This window comes from Oreochromis aureus, linkage group 7, assembly GCF_013358895.1.
Source record: "Oreochromis aureus strain Israel breed Guangdong linkage group 7, ZZ_aureus, whole genome shotgun sequence".
Lineage (NCBI taxonomy): Eukaryota > Metazoa > Chordata > Actinopteri > Cichliformes > Cichlidae > Oreochromis > Oreochromis aureus.
The window spans coordinates 2,710,188-2,734,497 of NC_052948.1; the positions used below are offsets into that span (position 1 = coordinate 2,710,188).

At 40.9% G+C, this 24,310-nt stretch overlaps 1 protein-coding gene across 4 annotated transcripts; it reads left to right on the plus strand.

Annotated features, from left to right (window-relative positions):
• Positions 1-426: 426 nt before the first annotated feature.
• Positions 427-24,217, plus strand: dyrk4 (dual-specificity tyrosine-(Y)-phosphorylation regulated kinase 4). 4 transcript variants are annotated; one of them, XM_031760112.2, is made up of 15 exons: positions 427-755; positions 1,290-1,359; positions 14,591-14,674; positions 16,043-16,195; positions 16,391-16,541; positions 16,781-16,944; positions 17,870-18,006; positions 20,033-20,173; positions 20,938-21,076; positions 21,348-21,429; positions 21,515-21,687; positions 21,816-21,876; positions 21,999-22,128; positions 22,291-22,448; positions 22,575-24,217. In XM_031760112.2, exons 1-15 carry the CDS (start codon positions 724-726, stop codon positions 22,850-22,852), a joined length of 1,953 nt encoding a protein of 650 aa, XP_031615972.1. In that variant the 5' UTR covers positions 427-723; the 3' UTR covers positions 22,853-24,217. The 4 variants fall into 4 exon arrangements, with proteins under 4 accessions (XP_031615972.1, XP_031615973.1, XP_039470259.1 ...); XM_031760113.2 differs by having other exon boundaries at positions 22,578-24,217; XM_039614325.1 differs by lacking the exons at positions 427-755; positions 1,290-1,359 and adding an exon at positions 5,084-5,147.
• The last annotated feature ends 93 nt before the right edge of the window (positions 24,218-24,310 follow it).

Here is a 24,310-nt window from a genome sequence, read left to right on the forward strand (position 1 = left end):
TAGCAAATAAGAATGCTCGATTTTGCCATCAGTCTTCAGTAGACTGGGTGTCTGCATGTGTACTGGGAGGCAGGTGTGGGCTTATGCTAGTGCCTGCTTGCTCATCAGAAGTGCTCTGTTTGGACTTTGAATGAAGAAAGTGTTATTCTGAAAGACAGAGACAAATTCTGCATTATTCTTTCGATTTATTTATCACATTACTTATCGCAAATATCTTAATATTTTATTTAACGGGCTAAAACGAAACATGGTAACCCGGTTAACAATAGCAGCACTAGTTTCTTTTGACATTTGGAATCTTTTTAGAAAAAAATTGTGTCTTTACAGAAATATAATAATCCGGATGTAAAAGTAGGCTAACCACCCTGCATCCAAACGTGCGGCCCCTCCTTTATGCCGTGCTACTGTCTCTGTTGCCGGTATGGTTACTGAGTGCTGCAATAAATGGGAAACGTATAGCTCAGCGGGTGTCCTCTTCTCCCTTTGTCTCGTGCTCTCTCACACGAGCGCGCTCGTGCAACTAAGCGCCCACGTCAGAAAAACGGGAGAACAGCCCTGTCAGTGAGTACTTAGTGTACAACAGCCATTGTGTTTGGGATAAGCCGGTGGTGGTAACTACAGCACGAAGGCTGCCAGCCGTTTGTTATTACCGTCTAAAAACCAGACTAGTGGGCATGTCGCGAATAACCGCTTCATCAACACCTCCTTGCTGATCACGTCAACATGAGCACGCCGAACAAGTCTTCAGAGAAAAGGTTTGTGTGGTCCTCTTTTAGAAGTTTGTGGTATGTAATGCTATGCACGCTGCATTTAGTAAAATGTATAAAGAAGTAAATAAAAGCCCATGAAGAGTTAACGTAGACGTTTTTAGTCCCTAATGGGATTTAGAGTCTCTTTTAATGACCTCTTTACATTCCCTGTTCACCGATAAAGCTATTTAATCCTAGTGACACGTTCAGTTTTATGAATGAACAGGAGGAAGAGTTGAATGTGTTTAATAAAAGACAAACTTGTGTCCAGAAGGTGTCAGTGTAGTGTACGCAGTAAGCAGCTGAGGAAGAGTCCGTATCTGTGTCTGCTGTAAGAAAAACGAACTTCACAGTATGCAAACATTACATCTGCATGTGGTTTCAGTCAAAGTCCATGGCAACAGGGATGACAATAATTTGTGCAAGACTTATGAAAGATGAATCAATATGCGTTGGCATAAGTGAAGAGTAGTTTAATCTGCAGTTGATAAAGCAGCAGGTTTTATGTTCTTAAACTATAATCTTTTTTTCTTTGAACAGAAACGGCCCCAAAAATAAGCTCGATAAGATTTTAAAGGAGAGAAAATGCACCTTTCCCCTTCTGATCAAGGTATGGAGACAGCAGTTCGTCTTACCACTGTGCTTTATTATTTCAATTGTATGCTAAATCTTGAAGAGTTTTTTTTCTTTTCATTTTGCCATCATAAAAGCTTAATGTATTACATAAGTTATTGTTGTTGCCAAGGTTTTGTGGGGTGATGGAAGGCCTCCAAGCAACCAAACACCCTGAGTTCATCTGCAGGCCATTAAATAAATGTTATTTAGGTGATTGTCTGCTCTCAGCAGAAGTGATTTATTGGGGAACATGCTCTCCCTTGTAAAGTTCTTGGCCTGCACCATGGAAGCATCTGAGAGATGTGCTCTATTTCCATTTGCTGGGAAGAGCAAAACTACCCGATGGCAAATAGTTATGACGTTACACACATCCCATATCTGAGGCCTTCTGCGCTGACACCTGTGTTAACCCCATCATCTCTTCTTCCTGGAAAGTTCCACAGCTTTGAGCTGTGCCCTACAAGGATACATTCATGCAGGGGTGGACTGATTCGACCACCCCCTCCCTCCTGCATGAAGGGATTAGCGTGTTTCAGAGCACCTGAGACCTCCCTCGCTGAGCTCCTATCGGACACTTTTATTCTTACTGTTGATTAAACTTTTAATACAGTTTGGACCTCTTTGCCAATAGTGGACAAAGACCAGTGGAGGAGAAATTACTGCATCCTTTAATGCAAAACAGTTTATAGGAAGATCATGCTCACTGTTGTCTTTCTGTAAAGCATCCTGGGTTCAGCGTCATTCGGACTCTTTTAAGTAAAGCAGGGATAGTTTGATATAGAAAGTAGATGAGCAAGGTGGAGAAACAAAAGAGAGAACATGAATTTGGGGAATTAGGGACAACAGATTGATATTGCATGTCTGTGTTGGGTTTGGGTTTGAGAGAGTGGGAATTTAATGACCTATGGAGAGGGCTAAATCACAGCAATAAGAAAGCCCATCGTCACTTAAAACAGCACAACCAAGCCAAGCTCGGGTTTGTGTCTTCCATGTGGATTACTGCATGCTGCGGAGTGGGTCGGCTAAACGCATCCTTGTTTAATCCTGTCATGGCTTCTCTTATTCTTTGATCCTGACACTTTAAAAAGGCCCCTCAAACAGATATCCTTATTAATTAGCAATAGCACTCCCCACAGGTTGTTGAACCAAAAGATGCCCAAGATAAGAAAACTGAAAAATCTTTGATCGTCAGTGAGATATATTCGATAGAGTGGTAGCTGAGGCCTCATTTGAAGCTGCCACTGACGGACTCCTCGGTTAGAGTGTCAGTTCAAAAGATTTTCTGGTTTTCTAAGTTAGGCTATCGATGCGAAGCATTTGCGTCATTGCAAAATACGGACGCAAGCAGCTGCTCTCAACAGATGCTCGCTGAGACTGGAGCAGGCAGTGTCTTTTCAAGTTTGCAGCTTTTGTATATTATGACTCACTGCTCAAGTCCACTTGATCATTTAAGAATGCTTTTTATATCACACAGTGACTCATGTATGTACTTGGACATATATGACTTACATATGGACATTCATCTCCTCACTGAAGCTCAATGTTTGCCTTATACTGGGACCTTCATGCAAGTGCACATCTCTGTGTTAAGTGATTTCTATCTCCATGGCTCATGAATTGGCTTTATGAAGTTGTAACATTAAATAGTGTAATTGGAATAGCAGATCTACATTTTAAATTTAGTATTGAAATGCCTGCATAAACTGTTATAAAACATGTATAAAAACACAGTAGCAGACTACGTTAGATCAAGACCTTGATTATGTTTCGTGCACTTCTTGACACGCTTCACTGCATTGCACCTGGTCAACCACCTCCACAGAATGTGGAATAAGGAGTGTGCCACCCTATTATTCTAATGAACCCTGCCCCTGATAGAGTTTCTCATCACTGCTTTGTTCCTTGATGACACCGGACCCCCTGAATAAAAGCCGGTCATTTAGAGAGACATAGGGTTCACCTCTTCTGAATTACAGGCTGATATCGATGTCAGCGAGCACAGAGTTCACACTGTAACTTTATTGCAAAGTTGACTCTGCGCGTAAATTACATGTAAAGTACGATGAGCTTAATTCTAATCATGTCCTAATCAAACTATCTCCGAGCGTGTTTGTGTATCTGCTTTCCTGCACTGTGTTCCCTCCAGTTTTTGTTTATGCATGCAAGATTTGATGTGTGCCAAGTGAACGGCCTGTGGCTTGTTTGTCACATGGCTCTCGCTTGTGTCAACATGTGAATCTCCATGATCACCAAAATAGTTCCAGCCATAGCAACATTTTCATTTCTGCCAACAATTGCTATTCCTCCCACTGGTTCCTGCAAGCTGGGCAGGTCTCATACTGCCAAGGTGTGATCCTGGTTAGGCCACCATGTCACAGCTAAGTTTCACAATGGTGAGGAGGTGTAGCGGTGCTGCCCGGAGAGGATCAAGAGGCCAGAACACTCCTCGGCTGATAAACATTAATTGGATCTACAAAGAATGCTGTGTAAACAGCCACCCAGGGAGTTTAGTTAATGAGTGTCTGGTTTAGTTGCATGAAGTGTCTGTTTTCCTTTAACAGTGAGTCATGCAGTACCGAGCTGCAGGGTATGCCAACGTCCTCCCCCATCGCACCCTCTCGTTCCATCTCCGTAGGCTCAGGAGAGTTGTTGTGTAATCTGGTCTAATCTAAAATATTGTTATATAAAAGGACACATTTGTTGCGATTGGTTCACTGATTCCTACACAGTTTTACAGTATAATACAATATCAAAGAATATGAGATGTGACTGCTTTAAATCATGTAGTAGTTTTGCACAGTTTTGATTGAAGCTGCGAATTCAAACTTCACTGTTGGCTGAAAATGAAAAGTGTTTTTAAAAAACCCGCTAATAATAAGTATTTATGTTTTTTACTATGATGATCATTTATGTAATTATAATTGCACTTCCTCTCATGAAAGCTTATAATTGTATTACATAATCAGGACCACATTAATCAGGATTTACCTTTAAGCCACGCCTGTGATAGCCATTGTCTGTTTTTAACTAGCTCAAACATTGGCTTCTTTGGACCCGGGTGGTGACACGCTGTGCAAAGGTTTGTTGTGGTAGGTGACAGGAGAGTAAGTACTTTGGGGTCAGAAGTTGATCATACCTAGGTGATGAGGCTCAGCTTTGTCCCACCACTGGGAGGCAAAAAGGTTTGCTGGTTGGTGGGTTACTAATGGTGCATGTCAGTGACGCACCATAACTTAGCTCGCCAACTGATGATTAGAAAGTAAAGGAGGGGATGGTCTCTAGGAAAGCTGAAAATGGAAAATTAAATGCTGTGTTGCCTGGAGCTTTTAGCTCACTTGGTGCTACATTAGACCCATTTGTAGACAAGGTTTGTGGTCACAGAGCTGCCAGAGATGTCAGGCCATCATCACTCACACAGGTCTGATGGCACAAGCGCGTCGACTCCATCCTCAGGTTCTCAAACCTGGCAGGGCAGAGTCTGGGGCATTCAGGTCAGCGCCCGCACCACACGACAGGGGGTAAATCCTGCGGTGTTGTAAACATCTTTAGCAGCGAAACATATGACACACACACACATTTTGATCATAGAGCTGAACTCTGATGCACACATGCACCTGCGAACATTTTACGCCTCAGCTGCCTCACAAGCAGGCCAATTAATTTCATCTTATTGGGTTTATTGAAATAACAGTGCAGCGGTCAGAGCCAGACATGGGGCCCTGGGTCAGGGCTCATTCCAGGGAAGGAATGCCACAGATCTTAGATGAAAGAATGATTCATGAGGTAAGACTTCCAGCTCTATATTAATTTAGAAAGAATAAGCTAAATATAGGCTATGGTGTCTTACTAGAGATTGTAGCAGTAGAACTGCTGTAGAGGCACCATGACTTTTAACTTGAATGCATTGAATATCTCCAAAATATTACTTTTGATGTGAACAGAACAACAGAGCTCAGAGTATCCAAAGCTGGATCCAATCAATGTTGATAAGACGAAACCCAGTCAGGCTATCGACTGTTACTGAGCTAGTATATGTTTTATGTTTTTATTCTTGTGGTTGTAGGACATCAGTACCATCAGTTTCCCGGCCTTTTAAAATTTCACAAAGAGAAAAGACTTCCAGCGTGTTCTTTAATGGTTTTCAGAGAATAGCTGCACAGCGATGCAGTGAAAAGAACGGTTAGACCTGCAGGAGTATTGGCTGTTGACTATGTCTCTCACTGCAGCTCAAAAGATTAGGAGAGGTGAAGACATAGCAAAGCAAAATGTTTTAAAAAGAGCATTCTCTGATTTAATCACAGAGCTTTTATGACCACATAACATTTTATTTTAGTTACAGTCAAAATCTTTAGGATTTCTTTCTGTGTTGAGACATTTATCAAGGGTGCAACGGGTGGCAAGCATTCAGTCCGTATGTCAGATTAGTTTCAAACAGTGAGGGATTTATTTGTCGGTGCCACCAGAGCCCCATCAACCCCCGTTCAAGGCCACAGAAAAATGACCTGTGGCCCACTTCTGGTGTTTTCTGTGACAGTCTGGGTCTGCCTGCTAAAGAAGGCAGACAGGAAGCTCTTGTATATCTGTTTGTGGTTATTACAGTACATGAAATGGTGAGGACTGTATTATAGTGCATGGGAGGATTATTGATGTAGGTTGTCCCGACAGGCCAGCACAGTTGACACAAATATGAAGTAGTAGGTCAGCCTCCACGTCCAAACACCACACACAAACATACAAATCACAACAATACAATATTGAAGTAAAATAAATATTATGTATTTGAAGAGTTTGTTCAGCAGCTTTTTGTCAGAATCTTTCGTTTTTAGAAATCTGACATAGATTCATCATGATTTGTTAACTCCTCTGGAGCCTCAGATCATATCATGAAATCATATCACATAGTGCTGTTTAATTTCATGTTTGTCTTTGATTTTGCTTTTATTTGCTATTTTATGACATACGTTACAATTCAAACATTAGAAAATATTCACTGCTTTGCTTTAAAGGCTTATCCAGTTCAGGGTTTGGAGGAGCTGCAGCCTATCCCAGCTGTCGAGGGGTGAGAGGTGGGACAGGTAGACAGGTAGCCTTTCGAGCTCACACCTTCAGTATTTAAAACTGGCAATTAACCTAACCTCTGGGAGAAAGCCAGAAATCCCACTCAGGACAAAAAACAAGACTTTGGTCTAAAGCAACAGTGCTAACCACAACATGTCCCCTTTATTGGAAAATATCCTCATTAATATATCCTTATTATAAATCAATTCATTAATTTATTCACCAGGACATAAACAAATCTGCTTTGTTGACTTTGATTGCAGGATTTTTTTGTCAAACAGGACAGATACTTTTCCAAATTTAGACAATATTTTACTACAAACGGTGGCTTGTGTTTCTGTTGTTGGACACAAGTCGATTTGAGGTTATTTGCCTGTTTTTGTCTCACCCTCTTCACCCTGCTGGAGAGAGCCTTTCCACGTGGCTAATAAGATTTCGCTTGCTTGGGAACGGCTTAATTTTCAGCTTTACTCAAATAAAGAGACGCACACACTAACATAACAAACATAAATGCAATCACACAGATACAAGCACACAGTCCTTATAGAGAATGGGGCTGAGCAGGCTAATATTCAGAATTTGGCTTGATTGTAATTACTTTAATAAAAACAGATTATCAGATGCTCTTTTAATGCAGTGACTCAATGATGACATCGTTATTGTTCTTCAGACAAGAACTCATTTATTTCCACAGTAGGTTTAACAGACTGGGGATCTTAGCCACAACACCTTTGCAAAATTTGCACTTTTGCACGTTTGCACAAGCACTGTTTGCATATAATGTATGTTACAAGTGAGTTTATAATCACCTGTGTGACTAAAGTGTATGTGGTTGTGCCACCTTGTGCACTTGACCCATATTGCACATGGTGACATGCTGTTACTGAGACGTCTGCTGTGCATTTACTGACACGGTCTGTTTTGGCCGATAACTCACCTTGCTTCAATTTGCCTTGTCTGGCACCTGGCAGCGATTAGCCAAAGGCCCAACAGAATGTAAGGCACCAGGTTGCAGTCCTCTCAGAGGTGGCAGGTTGGTCATGACTTAACAGACTTACTGTTCATTCTATCCAGATCAGAGACATTAAAAAGGTATAGCCCAGTTATATGACGATCCAGCTGGTTGCAGGGCAAATGAATTAAATAATACAGGATGAGAGAATATAGGACGAGACAAGTGATACAGCAGCTACTGTACCTCAAGTGTCCCAACTGGCTGACTGAGCAGTAATGGAATACACCACCCTGGTGCTTCATGCTACAGAAATAGCAACATTTTTCCTGTCACCAAAACATGGTGATTTACAGATTTTATTTTTAGTGGAGGGGTGGAACTTGTGTGAGCAGACGGTGCTTGTGCTTACTGACAGCGTGTCCTCTGGCCTGTAGTATGACGGCAACATTTAATATGAACTGTTGCACTCTTACCTCCCTAATAACTGGACTTTAAATAGAGAGCTCCTCTGATAAATCATTTAATCATCAGCAATAAATTAAAAAGAAATACACAGAGATAATTACAACACTTGGTTACCCAATGACTATCTGCAGTAAAAAGCTCATAGTCAGCCTTTGTCTCCTGTCCTGCTGTGGGCTGTGCTGTTTCTGCTGCTGTGTGTAGCATGCAGGAGGCCAGGGGTAGCTACAGGAGGGTGGGGTGGCTAAGCTGTTTGTTAGCAAGACTGTAGCATCCCAGAGCGGTTTGCGCAGCAAGTAAAGCAGCTAAAGTGGTGTAGAAGAGTAGAAGAGATGGAGGGGTGGATAAGAAGAAGCAGGCAGGGGGATATGACATCCCCGCTGTCTTTGTCTCCAGGATACAGTGACAAGTGAGAAGGAAGAGGAAAGTTGCAGGCATCTGTTGAGCCACATGGGAGGGCCATTAGAGCTGCACCACCTCCCCATCTGACTTCCCCATGAAGTGCCCACCTGGGAGGAGGATGAGCTCTGTACCTGTCTTTTTTCATCTGTCTAGTCCCAGCTCACCACTTCCCACCCCCTGTCCTTCACTCCCAGAGGCCTCTTTTACGGTAAAGTCAGTGCCAGGCCCCTGCTGCTTTGTCTCCGGCTCAGGATGGGTCCCCAGTCAAGTCCCATCCATACGTCACTGGCAGCAGCAGACAGAGAGCACTCCCTCACTGATAATAGCAACCGCACAAAGCAATAGCATCCTCTCAGTGTCTGTTGGCAGTCTGCCTCTCTGTTCTGGATAAAACCTGGGGCAGAGAAAAATACTTTGCAGAAGACTGAAGAAACCACAGAGATTTGGAATATAACCTCGTCTAAACGAATAACTCGATGAAGCCAAGTCCAGATTGTAGAGGAGTACTGATAAGAATCACAGGAAGTTTTCAGGGACCTTATCGTTTATAGAAACTTATCGTTGCTTAGGTTTGTAGCATCGAGGTTCTGTGAAGTTGGAGAAGTTTTTGTTTTTTAACGAATGGAGTTCAACTAGACCAAAAACCTACTGGAAATGCAGGCCTGGTATCATCACTGCCATCATAATCTTTTCATTTGCTCCTCAAACAAGAGGCCATCTGTTGTTACGGTGCCTCTGGATGGAAATAGTGTCTAGAGGTTGAGATATCTTTGAGGCTGCGGTTGTGACAGCATGGAGGAGATGTGCTATGTGGGAAGACGGGACCTCACCTGCCTGCTGTGGTTTTAGCCTCCTCCATGGCTGCTGCTGGGGTAGGAACAGGAGGGTCAACCCAGAGGTATGTTTAGCAACAGGACTGCCTAGATGGGACTAGAGGCCATCATCTGTTTCCATCCTCCAGACAGCCACACCCATTTATGTGCCTACAATCTGTTTTTAGTTAGAATTTACTTTTGTTTTTATTGATTTCTTTAAAGGAAATGCTCACAGGTTGTACATTTTGTGCTATGTCACCCGTAAATAAACTGTGATCCTTTGTTTCTTGATTTTTCTGTTGTCATGGTTCCATACTCCGTATCTGAGTTTTTTACTTCAGGTGCTCTCATGCGGTGTCTAATGTGTTGTCACCTGGGTGACAAAATAGACACTGCTTGAAGACTCTTCCAGGATAACTGTGGCAAGGTTTACAGTCCTCTATGTGCAGTCAAGATCGCGGTTTCATCTCGTTTCCAGTCTTCATGCTTGGCTAAGCTGTTTTTATTTTTAGCATGCACATGAGAGTGAAGTCAATATTCTCATCTAACTCCCTTTTTCCAGTCATGCTGCAGTACAGATGCATGGTAATGAGTTTTGTCAATATTAATGAAACTTGAAGGAGTCCTTCCACCTCTGAGAGGACCATGTGTTCACTGTCACTATGTTCACCTCCCTCCTGGATGGCTTCTCCACCAACAGGGGACAAATACTCTCAGTGGTTCAGCTCTAAACCTTAACTTAGCACCTTCTTCATATTTGGTCATTGTCCAAAAATAATGCTGCAAATTATTCAGCATTATTTATTATACAGTTTGATTTCCAAAAGAGATGCTAGGTTACTGTCTAAAGTGAATAATAAAGGCAGATTGTAAGGATAAGACCATCTTTCTGTACTGTCTTGCATGACATTTTATTTGAACTACACTCTAGGTATTTGGGAATTTAGTATATTAAATAATTGCTTTATATAGAATTTTAGCTGCCTACTAGTATCGCAGATGCTGCCCTGGCTCTTTCATCCATAGCCCTTTGTAATTCTTCTTTTATAGACCCAGTCATGTTACTAACCTTCTGCTTCTGAATTTGTGAGCTTTGCATTATTTAATTTTCCAGTTGTCATTCTTTGTTTATTTCAAGACTATATTTGATCTGTTTTTAATTTAAAGCATTTAAACATTTTTGGAAACAGGATTGTATGTCTGACTAAACAAATACAGCAAGAGAAATAAGAGAACAAGAGAACAGATAAGAGTATAATGAGGGTAGTAGCAGCAGCTTCCTCAATAGGGCTCATTCCCAGAGCTGATTACTGAAGTAGCCACTGTTGTTGCATAACTGCTGTCGTCTTATCATATTCATCTCCTGTACTGGTTCTGGGCTAATCAGCACATGGAGCAACTGAGTTGTTTCCCTCCTGCAGTGGGGATTAGTCATTGGAAAGCAAATAATCTCGTCTTACATTTCCATTGTGAGATGAACATGATGCAAGAAGGTTTTTTTTGTTGTTGTAAACAGCAGCCATTTTAACATTTTACAGCAGGGTAAACAATTAAACATTTTAATCGTGTCTTTTTGGCTCAGTGTAATGAATGATAGTTCCACCTGAGTGTACCTGACCATAACCTGTCAGAATGGCTGTTGTGAAAGGGCCCCATGATCTAATATGACTTTGACGGGTAAGACATGTTTCAGATATCAGTGCAGTCAGGGTTCAAAACCCTGTAACTGTTGTGTCAAGGTGAAATGAAAGTTCATTGCTATTTCTTCTGGGTTTTATGAAGTTCTTTTAAAGCCTGCTAAGGCTACAACTGTGTTGAAACCAGTTGAGTGCATTAATCACTGTTTTGCCATTCTGTTTTATGGAATACTTCTTATATAGCACTTTTCTGCTCTACTTGAGCACTAAATGGGCTTGATACAACTCCACTCATTCACCCAAGTCTAACTGCTTTCTATCTATCATTCACACTCCGATGATCAGAGGGCAACTTGGGGTTTAGTATCATGCTCAAGGATACTTTGCAATGGAGACAGGAATCAAACCACCAACCTTGCAATTAGGAAATGACCTGCTCAACCTCCTGAGCTGAGGTTTTAGTTCATTTTTATCAATTACACACAAATGGCACAGGACTGCAAAACATGGCAGATTTTAGCAGAACTGCTTAATTTTAATAAATGTTGGCAGAAAGACACAAAAAGAGTATGAAACGTTTTAATCCAGTAAACTTGGATTTATCTGAATGTAGCTACTGTGGAAAACACATCTTGCGTGTGCGTGTGTCACTTAAAGATAAAGACTCATCTAAAAGATGACTTTTGAAGAACGACGGTGAGACCGTGACCGTGCGTGACTTGCACGCTTTCGACAGCGCGGAGGTTTCTGAACCTCACTTTGAAAATAAGAGTCTACATAACATTTACAGTATCTGAAGTGAACTCTAGCATTGTGGCCAATGCGTGCGTTGGTGTAGCCCTCGCTGTACAGCGTCGGTGTTGGAGAGCGCATCAGTCACACAGCATGGTGTAGGTGGACGACAGCAAACGGATAAAAAACCCCAACAAATCTATATCGGGACAGCCCCAGCTGTCAGCGCCAGAAACCTGAACAGGTGGCTCCTCCGGTGTCTTAGCAGAGCGCGTCACGGCACAGAGACCCTCAACAGCTTGTCTCGCGGGCTAATCTCCTCTCTGACGACAGTGCATTTACCGTGTGCGCGTAAAACCGGGAGTACGGCAGGTTTGGGTTGTGGGAATCTGATCAGTCATCGGGATTTTACTCATCAGTGTTTATCACGAAGTTGGACTTTTGGAGAGTGCGCCTTGTTTTTGAGGTTGGACGGACAGAGTTGGATATAATGACTTGGATTTCCTAATTTCTCCTTTGTTTTTGGATTGTCAAGGCTGATAACGCAGCATGTTGCCAGAAATAAATAACAAGGTGAGGAGTTGTTTGTTCGCTGGATACTAGACTGACTGTCTGGTAGCAAAGCAGGAAGTTCTTATTAATCGATTAGGGATCAATATTCCGGTTTACAGACAGTTTACTGGAAAATTACAAAAACAAATTGACGATACTCATAAAAGTTTCCTGGGATTATCTTATGGGATCATAATGTTGTCTGTGTTATATTGTTATGATACAGACGATATGAATATGTTCTATAAATATTAATATTAACACTGATTTACCTCCACTGGCACCAGTGTCAGAGCATGCGTTATCTTCATTTTTATATTACTTTCGCCCTGACACAGGGCTAATGTCCCTGATAATTCCACTGTAGGACAGACCTCTAACAGGTAAACTTTTATAATGAAACTAAAGTAAAAATCTACCATTTTATTCACTTTTTAAAAAACTCATTCCAAGAATATTAAGTGTAACTCTGAAATGATTTCTCTTTCATAAGCTATCCCACTTGAGTGCTTCTTTCGCAGTCCACCCCCTTTCCCCTGAGTGCATGCCAAGTTATGATGAAAAATCTGATCCATTTCTATTTCAGTCGTTGTTTAGCCTACTTACTTCAGTGTTTGTTGTGCAGATAGATTCTGTAAGTCTATATGTGTTCTGGTATATTTTTCACACCTTACATGGGAACTGGCATAAATTTAACCTTTGCTGTTTTTGGCGCTTTCAAGAATTGTAGCCCTTTTTTTTCCTGCACGAGTGAAAAAATGCAAAATTCCTTTTTACAAATTATGTTAAAACTAAGAACTAGCACTATTTGTGATCACATGGTTTGATGACTATTTACCACCACTTCATATCCACCCTTTTCCTTGTGGTCACATTCAACACGTGATGTGTAATAAAAAATAAAGGGAGAGCATGACATGTCTGACAGATGACAGTGTTCATGAGCAGCAGGTTTTACAGTTTGTTGATGTTTACCTCACTGGCTCCTGGTTTTATTGCTTTGACCCTTTAACCAGTTGACCCTAATAGGACGGTTTTGAGACCAACCTGCTCTCATACACCTGTTGATATGATCCTACATCCAGCTAAGACCCTAACCACAACAATAAAGGCATGGCTTTTGTTGTCTTGATTGTAGGTCCATTTGTTTATTTGGTATGAGAACAAATATCCTTTTTCTTTATGGTCTCACCCAACCTTCGTGTTAATGGATTATGGATTTACATGGGCAAAGTGAGCACAATTTTATTGCATATACAATAAAGGTTTGTCCAAGTCTGTGTTTAAAGTGTTACAGTTCATCCACTGTGTTGCAAAAACAGAATTCAATTTATTGTTTTTAAGAAAAAAAGTGAAAACAAAATGTACTCATTTACTTACTCAGTGTCAGCTGATGTATATGCATCTATAACAGTGGAATAAAAGGTCACAAGTCACATTTGCCTTATTGTGATGTCACTGGGTTTCCAGTGGCTCAGTGCTCATTAGCCAGGCTTACAGCACACCTGTACAGGTGATGTTTAAGAAGTCAACCTGTCACAGTGACCTACATGGCTCCGGCTGTCACTCACTCACAACATTGTAACGTGACCACATTATTGTACCCTACTTTTTGTTAGTGTTACAAGTGGTTTAATCTGAAGAATTGTATCAACTTTAATCCAAAGGGAGAAGCCAGAGAGCGCTTGTATCCTGTTAAGCTTCAACAAAGTTAGATGCATTTCGAATCAGCTAGTTGGGTTAATTCACCTTCTGTAGACAGTTCTGTGGTGACGCTGACTTGATGTTGCATTTGCTTCTCAGCCAATGATACAGATTAAGATTGTGATCTGGAAGCTGTTTTCCATCTAGCACCTGCAGCCAACAACCCAACCTGGCCTGTCTCACCCTCTCCCTTTCTGCCAGGCTGATGGAGTGAGTTTAACACATATCCCCGTATGAAGCTAAGCTTTATTTCACCCATATGGTGTCATCCGACACAGTTGTGAGCTCAACCGCTGATTAATAAGGCACGTGTAAGCTGGCTTGGTGATGAAGTGAAGCACACAGAATCATCCCAAAAGCATGTGGTACTTTTTTAGAACAGCGTTTATTGCTTCCCTGTAATGCATTCAGTCCAATGATTCTCCTGTGAGGACTTGCTCGGAAGCACGTGTACACCTACTGCAGAGCACATGGACATGCACATGAGCACATGCTTACACAAACTATGCACAAAGGGAAATTTAAAGTGAGAGGATTGGTGTCGCTGGGTTTTTGCAGATCTGATCTATTTTAGGATCACAGTGCATTAATTTAGCTCGTCTGGTTTCAGCCCCGCTCAGCTGCCCAGAGGCTGTGTGTTTCTGAAGAGACTGGGGAATCCAGCACAAGTAGACACTTAATTATTATCTGCATGCCTGCTTTAATCTATCTTTTTTGGTGTAAAGGGATTCCTTTATTTGACTTGGACATGATGTCCACTTGCATCACGCTGTAAAAATAAGTCACTGCAGGAGAAAAATGTGGTTACCCATTGTATCTATTTTATTTCCAGCTTGTTGGAAATAAAAGGCAGCTATTTCTCGCTTTTCGTGCTGGGCATTTTATGAATCACTCTCATTCCTCCCACAGACATCACGACCAGAGGCCTTCCCTCACCCTCACAGGCTCCCAGCAGAAGGCAACCGTATTGGAACAAATCGTCCCTGCTCACAGGTCAGTGCTTTCCCACCGAATGATGCTTAACAGCTGACCAGAAACATGTTCTTTGGCCAAGTCTATCCTCCACTGATGCCAACTTTTTCTTTTTGAATTCAAACTAATGTGCTGTGTCTGACCTACTCTAACAATTTCTAAAAGACAAACAAAGAAAAATAAGATTAACTACAGCCACTAATTTCATCTCTTTTAAATATATATATATATATATATATATGTGTGTGTGTGTGTGTGTGTGTGTGTGTGTGTGTATTTAAACAGCATGGCCCCCCAGTTACATTCAGGCATGTAACTGTGTTTGCTTCCTTTGCCTGTTGTGGCAGGTGCTTGCAACTATATTTAGCTTATCTCTATGCGTCATAACCAAGTTGGCAGATCTTGCAGCAGCTCTTAACACGTGAGATGAAATATCAGAATTTATGAAAGTGCTTTTTTATGGAATGCTATCAATAATTAATATGAAAGAGTTTAATTTTCATCCAATCCATTGCTAAAGGGGATGCAGTATCATGATGGATGTAGGGAATCTCTGTTTTCCGTGTAATCTCAGTTCAATACATAAAAACGTGAGAAACAAACCCCCTGTTGTCACAGACGGCTTTTGCAGGATGTTCTCAAGAGGACTTGGCAAAGCACAGAGGTCTAATTTTGCACCATCACTGCCAGGATTGAGCCTTGCAAGGCAGTGACACATGTAATCATGCTCTCGAAGCAATCAGGGTGGCAGCCTAAGAAAAGCAGGTCAGTGCACCTCACCCTCCTACAAAGCCACCACTGACGGAGTCTGTCAGAACGCAGACTCATGGGTCTTTGTCCCCCATTTTTCTTTCACCCTGACCGGTAATTCCAAACGCTATCAGCTGGAGGTCCCGGTCACCCGAGCCTCCACTGACAAAATGCATGAAGGGACGTAGGTTGCTGAGACCACAAAGCAAAACAGATGAGGTGCAGCTTGCACATTCTCATGAAAAAAAATGAAAGGGGCTGCAACAAGCATTTAAAATGAATATTTGGATATCACACTTGTAGCCATATTTTCATCCAATTAATTTGTCGTCTTCTTACAATTGTCTGTTTAGATACCTGTGTTTCATTCTGTCATATGAAAATGTAGAAAGTATAGAGAAATATCATTTTAGAGGTCCCAGAGCTAGCTTGTTGGTTGACCTAAATTGACTATTTTATAATAATTTTGTCTTCATTTTATTTTATTTTTCACTTCAAAAACCAAGCTTTACGAGTTTGGTAAACTGATCTGATAAAACTTTGCTTTTATTTTCTAACTCTTATTCCATTTATGTTTCACCTTTTTGTCTTGAATGCACTTACCAAATATACTTCTATAACAATTTATCTGAATTACAGAAGTTTAATTCCAGTGTGGGGACTCTGCCTCAGCTCGAGCCACCAGTGGTCCAGGTGATGGTTAGCAATGCCAAAAACCAGCAGCAGCAGTCAGACAGCATCTTGCCCCAAATTGCCAGCAAAGGGGGTCCAAACAACTATCAGACACAATCGGTGAGGCTGTTATTAACTAGGCATCTGTAACATGGTGAGGTAGAAGCTGTCTAATGTGCATTAAGCTAGTTTATTTAACTCAAAGCTGAGAAATGGCGCTGTAGTTTTAGAATTGCTGTGAAAACGTAATGAAGATCCTTCCTTACTATTCATCTCCCAAAATGCTAAAAGACTCTATTATGTGTTACTTAACAGGACGAGAGGCCAAAGCCCACTCAGCAGTTCACCACACGGTTCGGTACAACAGCTGATAGAGTCTCAGTGTCTCGCAACAGCAGGATTTTCATCAACAAGCTGGAGAAAGAGAAAGCATACGAGGGTCAAAAGTTACCCATGTCACCTTTAGGTATGTTGGTGTCAACCAGAATACAACACAAGTGAATCATAAAGGCACGGAAATGTTATTTCACATTTTGAATATATTGTAGGTGTTCCAACACAAACATGTAACTAATATTTTTCATGCCCTGATGGAATGAAAATAGCATGCTGGCAATGGAAGGCGGTATTTCAGAATCCTCTGCATTTGGCAGATCAACGTGATACTGACTCATCCTGTCTTCCTCCTCGTGCTTCCTGTTGCAGAAGCATTGAAGAACTTCCAGGATCGCCTGACGGAGTTTGAAAAGGAGGAAATCATGGATTATTCTGAGATCTGGTTCCTTGGTTTGGGTTCCCAGAAAATCGAGGGTTCCCAAGGAGCTCCACAGAACTCAGGATATGATGATGAACACGGAAGCTACATCAGGGTACAGTTTCAGAGCAAGCATTAGAGTTTTACAGGATTATAACCATCAGGCTTCATCTGTGTTAATACCTAAGTTTCACAGCCTGCAGGAACTTATAGTTTTGACCTTACACAGCAAAGACTGACAGTAGATTAAATAAATAGGCCTAATGAAGAAATCATATGGTAGCATCTAACAAAAGGTGCAGTCAACACCCGAGTGTAGTTTCTAGAAGTTTCTTTGAAATAAAAAAGGAAAGAAATATTAATTATGATGAGGTCACCATCAGGTTGGGTCAGTTTGTCAAGAATTCAAGTGACTCCATTCATGAGCACATCCACATATCGTACTGTTACATTGTAACCCTGGTTCTCTGAGTGAGAGACTATCTCTCCTCTCCGTACAAGTGGAGAGATAGTCTCGATATGATAGAGAACCCACATGCAGCAGTAGTATGCAACAATAGTAGGCGTTATGTAAAAGAGATTTGTGCTATTCATTTATGCACCAACAAGCTGGCCAATGAAACAGTCTGTGACCAAATGACCTCCAGCAGCCGCGGGCAAACCTCCACCGTTCAATCTGACCATGTATAAATCAGACACGTGATGGACAGTTGTGTGTTAATAGACAATATGCAATGACTGAGCTGTTAAAGCCTGAGTGACTGACTGTTGTTTAGACTCTCATATGTCTTTTGAGGCTCATCTCACTGTTACAACCTTGACTGACAGTTACAGGAAAGCCAGTGTGCCTGTACAAAGAAGAGAATGCTGCCTGTATTCTAAGACTGTAATATCACTAAGTTAATATAATGTTATGTTAGTAAATCATGGTATTACTTTACATCATTTACTCTTTCTGTGATATAAAGATTTATTTTAGTGCAAGGACACAGTGCACAATAATCTCACATCCTCACTTCTCCTCTCTCTTGCTCTTTCAGGTGTTGCACGACCACATTGCCTACAGGTTCGAAGTGCTGGAAGTGATTGGGAAAGGCTCCTTCGGACAGGTCCTAAAATGCCTGGATCACAAGAACAATGAACTTGTAGCCATAAAGATAATCCGCAATAAGAAAAGGTATGAGAAATGACATGAAGATGTAATATGATTTATTTTTTTCTTTTTCTTTGTGATCAATTCACTAAAGAATCAAAAAAGATCCTGACATTTGTATTTTTTTTTAAAGAAACACTTTCTATCTTCGTGTACTTGTTGTTTTAAAAATGCAAGTGAAGTAAAGCTTTACAGCTTCCTTTATCCTTGAACTTACCCCCAAACTGCTGTCAGATGGACATTAAAACCCCACTGAACTCATTTTAAACTAAATTTGGTCTATGTCTGAATTATTTAGTCTCAACTATTAGCTTAATATTTCAACCATCAGTGCACTACTTTTAGTACCTACTCTGGTAACAGCTATTCATATTCAGCTGCACTAACTGCCAAAAGTATTTGCTCATCTGCCTTAACATGCATATGAACTTGAGTGAAATCCCATTCTTAATCCATAGGGCTACTCACTCACCCATGTTCTTAGGACCTTGCTTTGTGCACTGGTGCACAGTCATGTTGGAAGAGGAAGGGGCCATCCCCAAACTGTTCTCTTAAAGTTGGGAGCATGAAATTGTCCAAAATATCTTGGTATGCTGAAGCATTAAAAGTTTCTTGCACTGGAACTAATGGCCTGAACTCCTGAAAACAACCAAACAGCATAATCCCCCCTCCACCAAACTTTATGCTTGACACAAAGCAGGCAGGCAATACCATTCTCCTATCTACCATCCAAACCACTGTGATTCGTCACTCCAGAGTAAACCTCTCCACGGCTAGCATCCAGTGGCGGCGTGCTTTACACCACTGCATCCAAGCTTTGCATTAGACTTGGTGATGTGAGGCTTGGTTGCAGTTGCTTGGCCATGGAAACCCTTTCCATGAAGCTCTCTACGCACTGTTCTTGAGCTGATCTGAAGGTCTGCAGTTTCATGGGGGTTGCTGTCGTTCCCAGTCACTTCCACCTTATTATAATACAACTCAGTTGATTGTGGAGTATTTGTGGAAATTTCACGACTGGACTAGTTGCACCGGTGGAATCCTGGAATCCTGGAATCCACGCTGGAATTCACTGAGCTCCTGAAGCAGTATACCTGCCTCGGTGCTTGATTTTATACACCTGTGGCAATGAAAGTGATTGGAACATCTGAATGAAATAATATGGAAGGATAACTGACCACCTAACAATTTTAACTGCTTATCTACCTGCCTGAGTTGCTGCCAGTTTTAGCTTTTTACCTTTTAATATACTTTTAGTATTTCAAATTTCCAATGCTTACTTTCAAGGAGTTCTTATCTTTTCTGCTAGAGCCTGTCTACATCTACTCAATTCTAAATTAAATTGTGTTCGGGTTTTGTCACATTGCCTGTCCAGGTTCCACTGGCTTTACTGCGAAAGTAGCCCGTGGTTTCTGGGCTACCTCTGGGTGGGAATCACTGCTCTATCGAATAAATTATTTGTGACATTGAAGAAGTTAACTTTTGTCAGCCATTTGAGATCTGATGCCCCGTTGTGAGTTTTTTTTCCCCACATGTCTGCAACCTGATCACTTTACACTTCAGGACTCTGCCAAATAGTTAAGACCTGATTTAGCATGGTAGAAGTCGGCACCCCAATGGTATTATCTTACCTGTCCATCTTAACTGAGGATCACAGTGGCTGCAGTGCCAGAGTCCTGTAGGTTAGATGCAGGAACCATTGGGTCCTACCGCTACTTCAATAATGCAGAAAACAAAATAGGTGCAACCTGGCACAGAAGAACTTGAAGCTGTGTCAGATGGCTATCTTAGATCTGATTTCTCTGGGTAAAGGTTGCGTGCAGTGGATATAGAGAAATATCCAGCGATATCAGGAGGCTTTTGTGCAGAGAAGCATTTCAATCAGAGAAATAAAGCTTGTACAAATACAGATCCTCATTTATTTAATGACTCTTCTTCTTTTATAGAAAATTATACGTTTTTCTGCACTGGTTTTATTAAAAATATAGAAATGAGTAATGAATCAAATCACAATTGGTGTGAATTTAAATATCAGCTGTCAATATGTCTGTAGGTTTCATCACCAGGCTCTCGTGGAGCTGAAGATCTTGGATGTGATAAAGAGGAAAGACAAAGACAACCTCCACAATGTCATCCACATGAAGGAGTACTTCTACTTCCGAAATCACCTTTGCATCTCCTTTGAGCTTCTGGGGTTAGTATGTTACCTACATTCAGAAAGCAGGAATATAAACACACTAAATAATGAAGCCTTTAATTGAGGGGATCCAACGTCAGTCACCCTTCCCAGGTACAATAGCACGGTGTGAAGACAGTGTAGCTTATCAAAGGCAGTTCTTGCATGTGTCTGGTCTTTACTTCTAAGTAACTGCAATCAATTAGGAGTAAATTGACTACCTGTGTACCTCCAGCCAACCATGTTTTAGTATGGGTCACTACTGATATCTATTTGAGGAGAGAGAACTTTGTGTGTCACTGTGGCTCAATGACCTTTACGGGACGTCTCGAGCTGCTACCTTGTCTAACATTACTGTCACCAAATCCTTTAGTTAAGGCCTTGATTGGGGCCCTATCTCTTACCCCTTCTTGCTTCATGTGTGAAGGATCTGGTTACACAGTCTAAAGAAATTTATGCTCATCACGAGGAGAGAGAAATAACAGGGGGATAAAGTCTTTGTATCGGTCTTCCTATGAATGGAGGCACAATCGTAGATTATTTCCTAGTAAGTGCTCAAGACTCAGTGCATGTTTTATTGTAGGCGTCAAGTGACATCAAAATTAGCAGCCTTCTTTTTCAGAGAGTTTATTTGAGGAGCATCTTTTTATAAGTAAATCCACACTGAGTACACTTGGACATGGACAAAGTATTTTCATAGAAACGTTCAGGTAGACGAAGCTTCTTTATGTGTTGTCAACTTGATGGAATAACCAAACGTCGCGTGTTCTTCCTTCACCTAGGGTGAACTTGTACGAGCTCATTAAAAAAAACAACTTCCAGGGCTTCAGCCTCGCCCTTATCCGGCGTTTCACTCATGCGCTTCTCAGGTGCCTGCAGATGCTGCACAGGGAGAAGATAATCCACTGTGACCTCAAACCGGTACTGACCTGCATCACATCTCTAATACCTGAATGTGTTTTGAGAAGATAAAAAAATAATATTTGACTGATTGAAACGTAGTGAAGCAATCAAAACTGGACATCAATAACAGCTTTACTCTAATTCACTGTACTGCTGTTGATGATTGCTTTGCAAGGATTAGTCAGAACAATATTGCAGATTGTGCTCCACCTTGTGGTGCATCAGAGTATTGCACTGGTACTATAGAAATTGGCGCGTTTTTTGACTGTTTGCTTCTTCTTTTCAACAGGAGAACATCCTTCTCTCTCAAAGAGGGCCAGGCAACATCAAGGTGGTCGACTTTGGATCAAGCTGCTATGAACAACAAAGAGGTAAGAAGGCAGAACTGGTTTGATGCACATGTACAATTAAATAATATCAAATGCTCTCTTTTCCCTACTCGTCCCCCTCTTTTAGTGTACACATATATCCAGAGTCGCTTCTACCGCTCTCCAGAGGTCATCCTGGGTCACCCTTACAGCATGGCCATCGATATGTGGAGTCTGGGCTGCATCCTAGCTGAGCTTTACACAGGCTATCCTCTCTTCCCTGGAGAGAGTGAAGTGGAGCAGATAGCTTGCATAATGGAGGTATGACAAGAAAATAACCTGTTCTGTATACAGACATTACTTTTCACGCTTTGCAGTTGTAACTGCGTAAAAATGTGCTATGTAGTAATTTAGTCACTTGCTTTTTATTGTGATATTTGACCTGATAGGTCCTTGGAATGCCTCCAAATGATTTTGTTCAGTCAGCATCAAGAAGGAGGTTGTTCTTTGGTGAGATTTTTTATGAATTCTGTGGATAATTTATATGTTTTATTTTATGTAAAGTATGTGTTTTTAGAACTTGTCAGAGATAGTGATAACTCTGGTAAAACTGTGTGGTATTATCTGTGCAGACTCTAAAGGAAACCCAAGAAACATCACTAACAGCAAGGGGAAGAAACGGAGACCCAGTTCCAAAGAGCTTTCAGCTGTGCTGAAAACGAATGATGCTGTCTTCTTAGACTTCATCAAACGCTGCCTCAGGTACGATTCTGCTTATTTGTTCATAGGTCACATTATGATTCTTTGTCTTTCTTAATCAACCACAATTACATTTTGCCTCGTCTGACTTGAGCTGGTAGATCATGACTATTACTTGTACACATAAATGAATTCATCTAAATTCAAACTGTCTGTGCTTTTCAGCTGGGATCCAAGTAAGCGCATGACTCCTGATGAGGGGTTACAGCATGAGTGGATCCTACAAGGAAATTTCAACAAAGTCCGGACCAGAACCAAGCCTGCAGCCAAGAAGACATCAGACAGTTCGACCAGCACAGACAAACAAGCTAACAGCCATCCTGGTGAGAATATGATATTTGCCAGATCTAAATTATAGCAAATACTTTACTTGATATCCATGTCACTTTTTAAATTGTTTTGTAATTGCTGCAAGCTGACATCTAATATGCTTTGTTTCTACGGCGCAGCAGAGATGGTCAGCTCGGAAAGCAACAGCAGCGACAAGCTGAAGAGAGACAGTTCAGAAACCGGAACAAAGATGGCTCCCGCAGAGCGTCTGCGTCCCATTGGGGCCTCGGCAGAAGAGGAGGTGTGTGAAAGTGAAGGCAAGCTGTCCACAGATACCAAGCGACAGGAATGTAGTGGAGAAAGGCCCATACACATCATCATCAAACCTCAAGAGGAAGACGACACAGAGAGGAAAGATATTCAGGAGCCATCTCAGGATTTGTCACCTGCTGTCTAACAAACAGAGATAAACATGCTGCAATCATGACAAATGGGAACAGAGAACATTCAAATAACACGACTGAGAAAGCTGATTTTGAAAACCCTGCACATTCACAAAGTCAGTGAAACGTTACCACTGATAGCAACAGAAATGTGTGATTTACACTCACACACAGAAAACGTCTCCGTTTCCACGTGCCGTGTATAAAACACTGATGTATGGATTAGAAACAACAATCAACAGCAAAGACAGGCATCTTTTTTTATTGTTTAAACTATTCAGTCGTAGTGTATTATTGTTTGTTTGGTGAATCTTTGAGTTTTTATGACAGTGAAGTCAATCAACCAGTTGCATTTTTGAATGAAGTTGAGATGCAGTTGTTAGTTTGTCTAAATGTGTCACAAACTGTCTGCCACACAAGAATGTACAGATGGTACAGCTTAAACTCTCCTACTGTTTATGAACCCCCAAAATCTTTGCTGTGCATTGAAAATCTCAGAAGAGCTGATGTGAAAAGAAAAGAACATTGTAGAAAAAAAGATCTGCAGAACTGTGTGGTGCAATAAAGGCTGAGCCAAATGTTTTCTTTTTTCAGTTGTGATATTCATAAAATATTTCCCATGTACATTTTAATTATAGTATGAAGTTAATGACATACTGATTGTTAATTACTTTATCGCTATTTATTGTGGAATATATTTGACCCTGTGTTTCATATTTGTTTAACAGTTTAATTCAACAAACATTAAATATTTGTAATAGAATTTACTGTGTACATATATATATATATATATATCTATGTTTCAGCTGTAATTTCTTATACATGTCAACCACAGACCATGTTATGAGAAAATATTTCAGATACTTGTGGGGGACTTAGACAAGGTTTTACTTGTTGTGTTGTTATTGTATGAAGAAATTTTGTATGTCTGTGTTATTACCAACATTTTTTATATTAGATACAAAAAGACAATCCTATTATTGATAGTTTGTGCCTTGCAGTATTAGAAATCTTGCACTTTAATATTGTGTGTGTACACCTGAAATCGCTGAATTTTACCTGACTTTCATTTAACCTGCCAGGATCCTTTTTATTTTATAAGATCTTATATCTTATATCATGTTACAGAAAAAAATGAAAAAAAGAAAACTTGCATTTTATAAGTTTTGTTTGTTTGTTTCTTTTGTTTTGGGGTTTTTTTTTTTAGTCGCCATAAAGATCTGACATAAATTGCAGATAAGCCCGTGCCCTCGCTTTGTGTTCGCTAAGAAGGCAGATGTGCTGAGATAAAGGATTGTAGCCGAAATAAGAAAAGTCCTGAGAATCATTTTTGTGTCTTTTATGATGGAATAAAGACGGGAGAAAAGCTGTTTCAGAAACCACGTGTTTGATATATCCTTTCTATTCAACCAGAGATGAAAACGAGGCATGTTCATCGCTTTGTGAGCTTCATACAGTTTGGACTACACTAG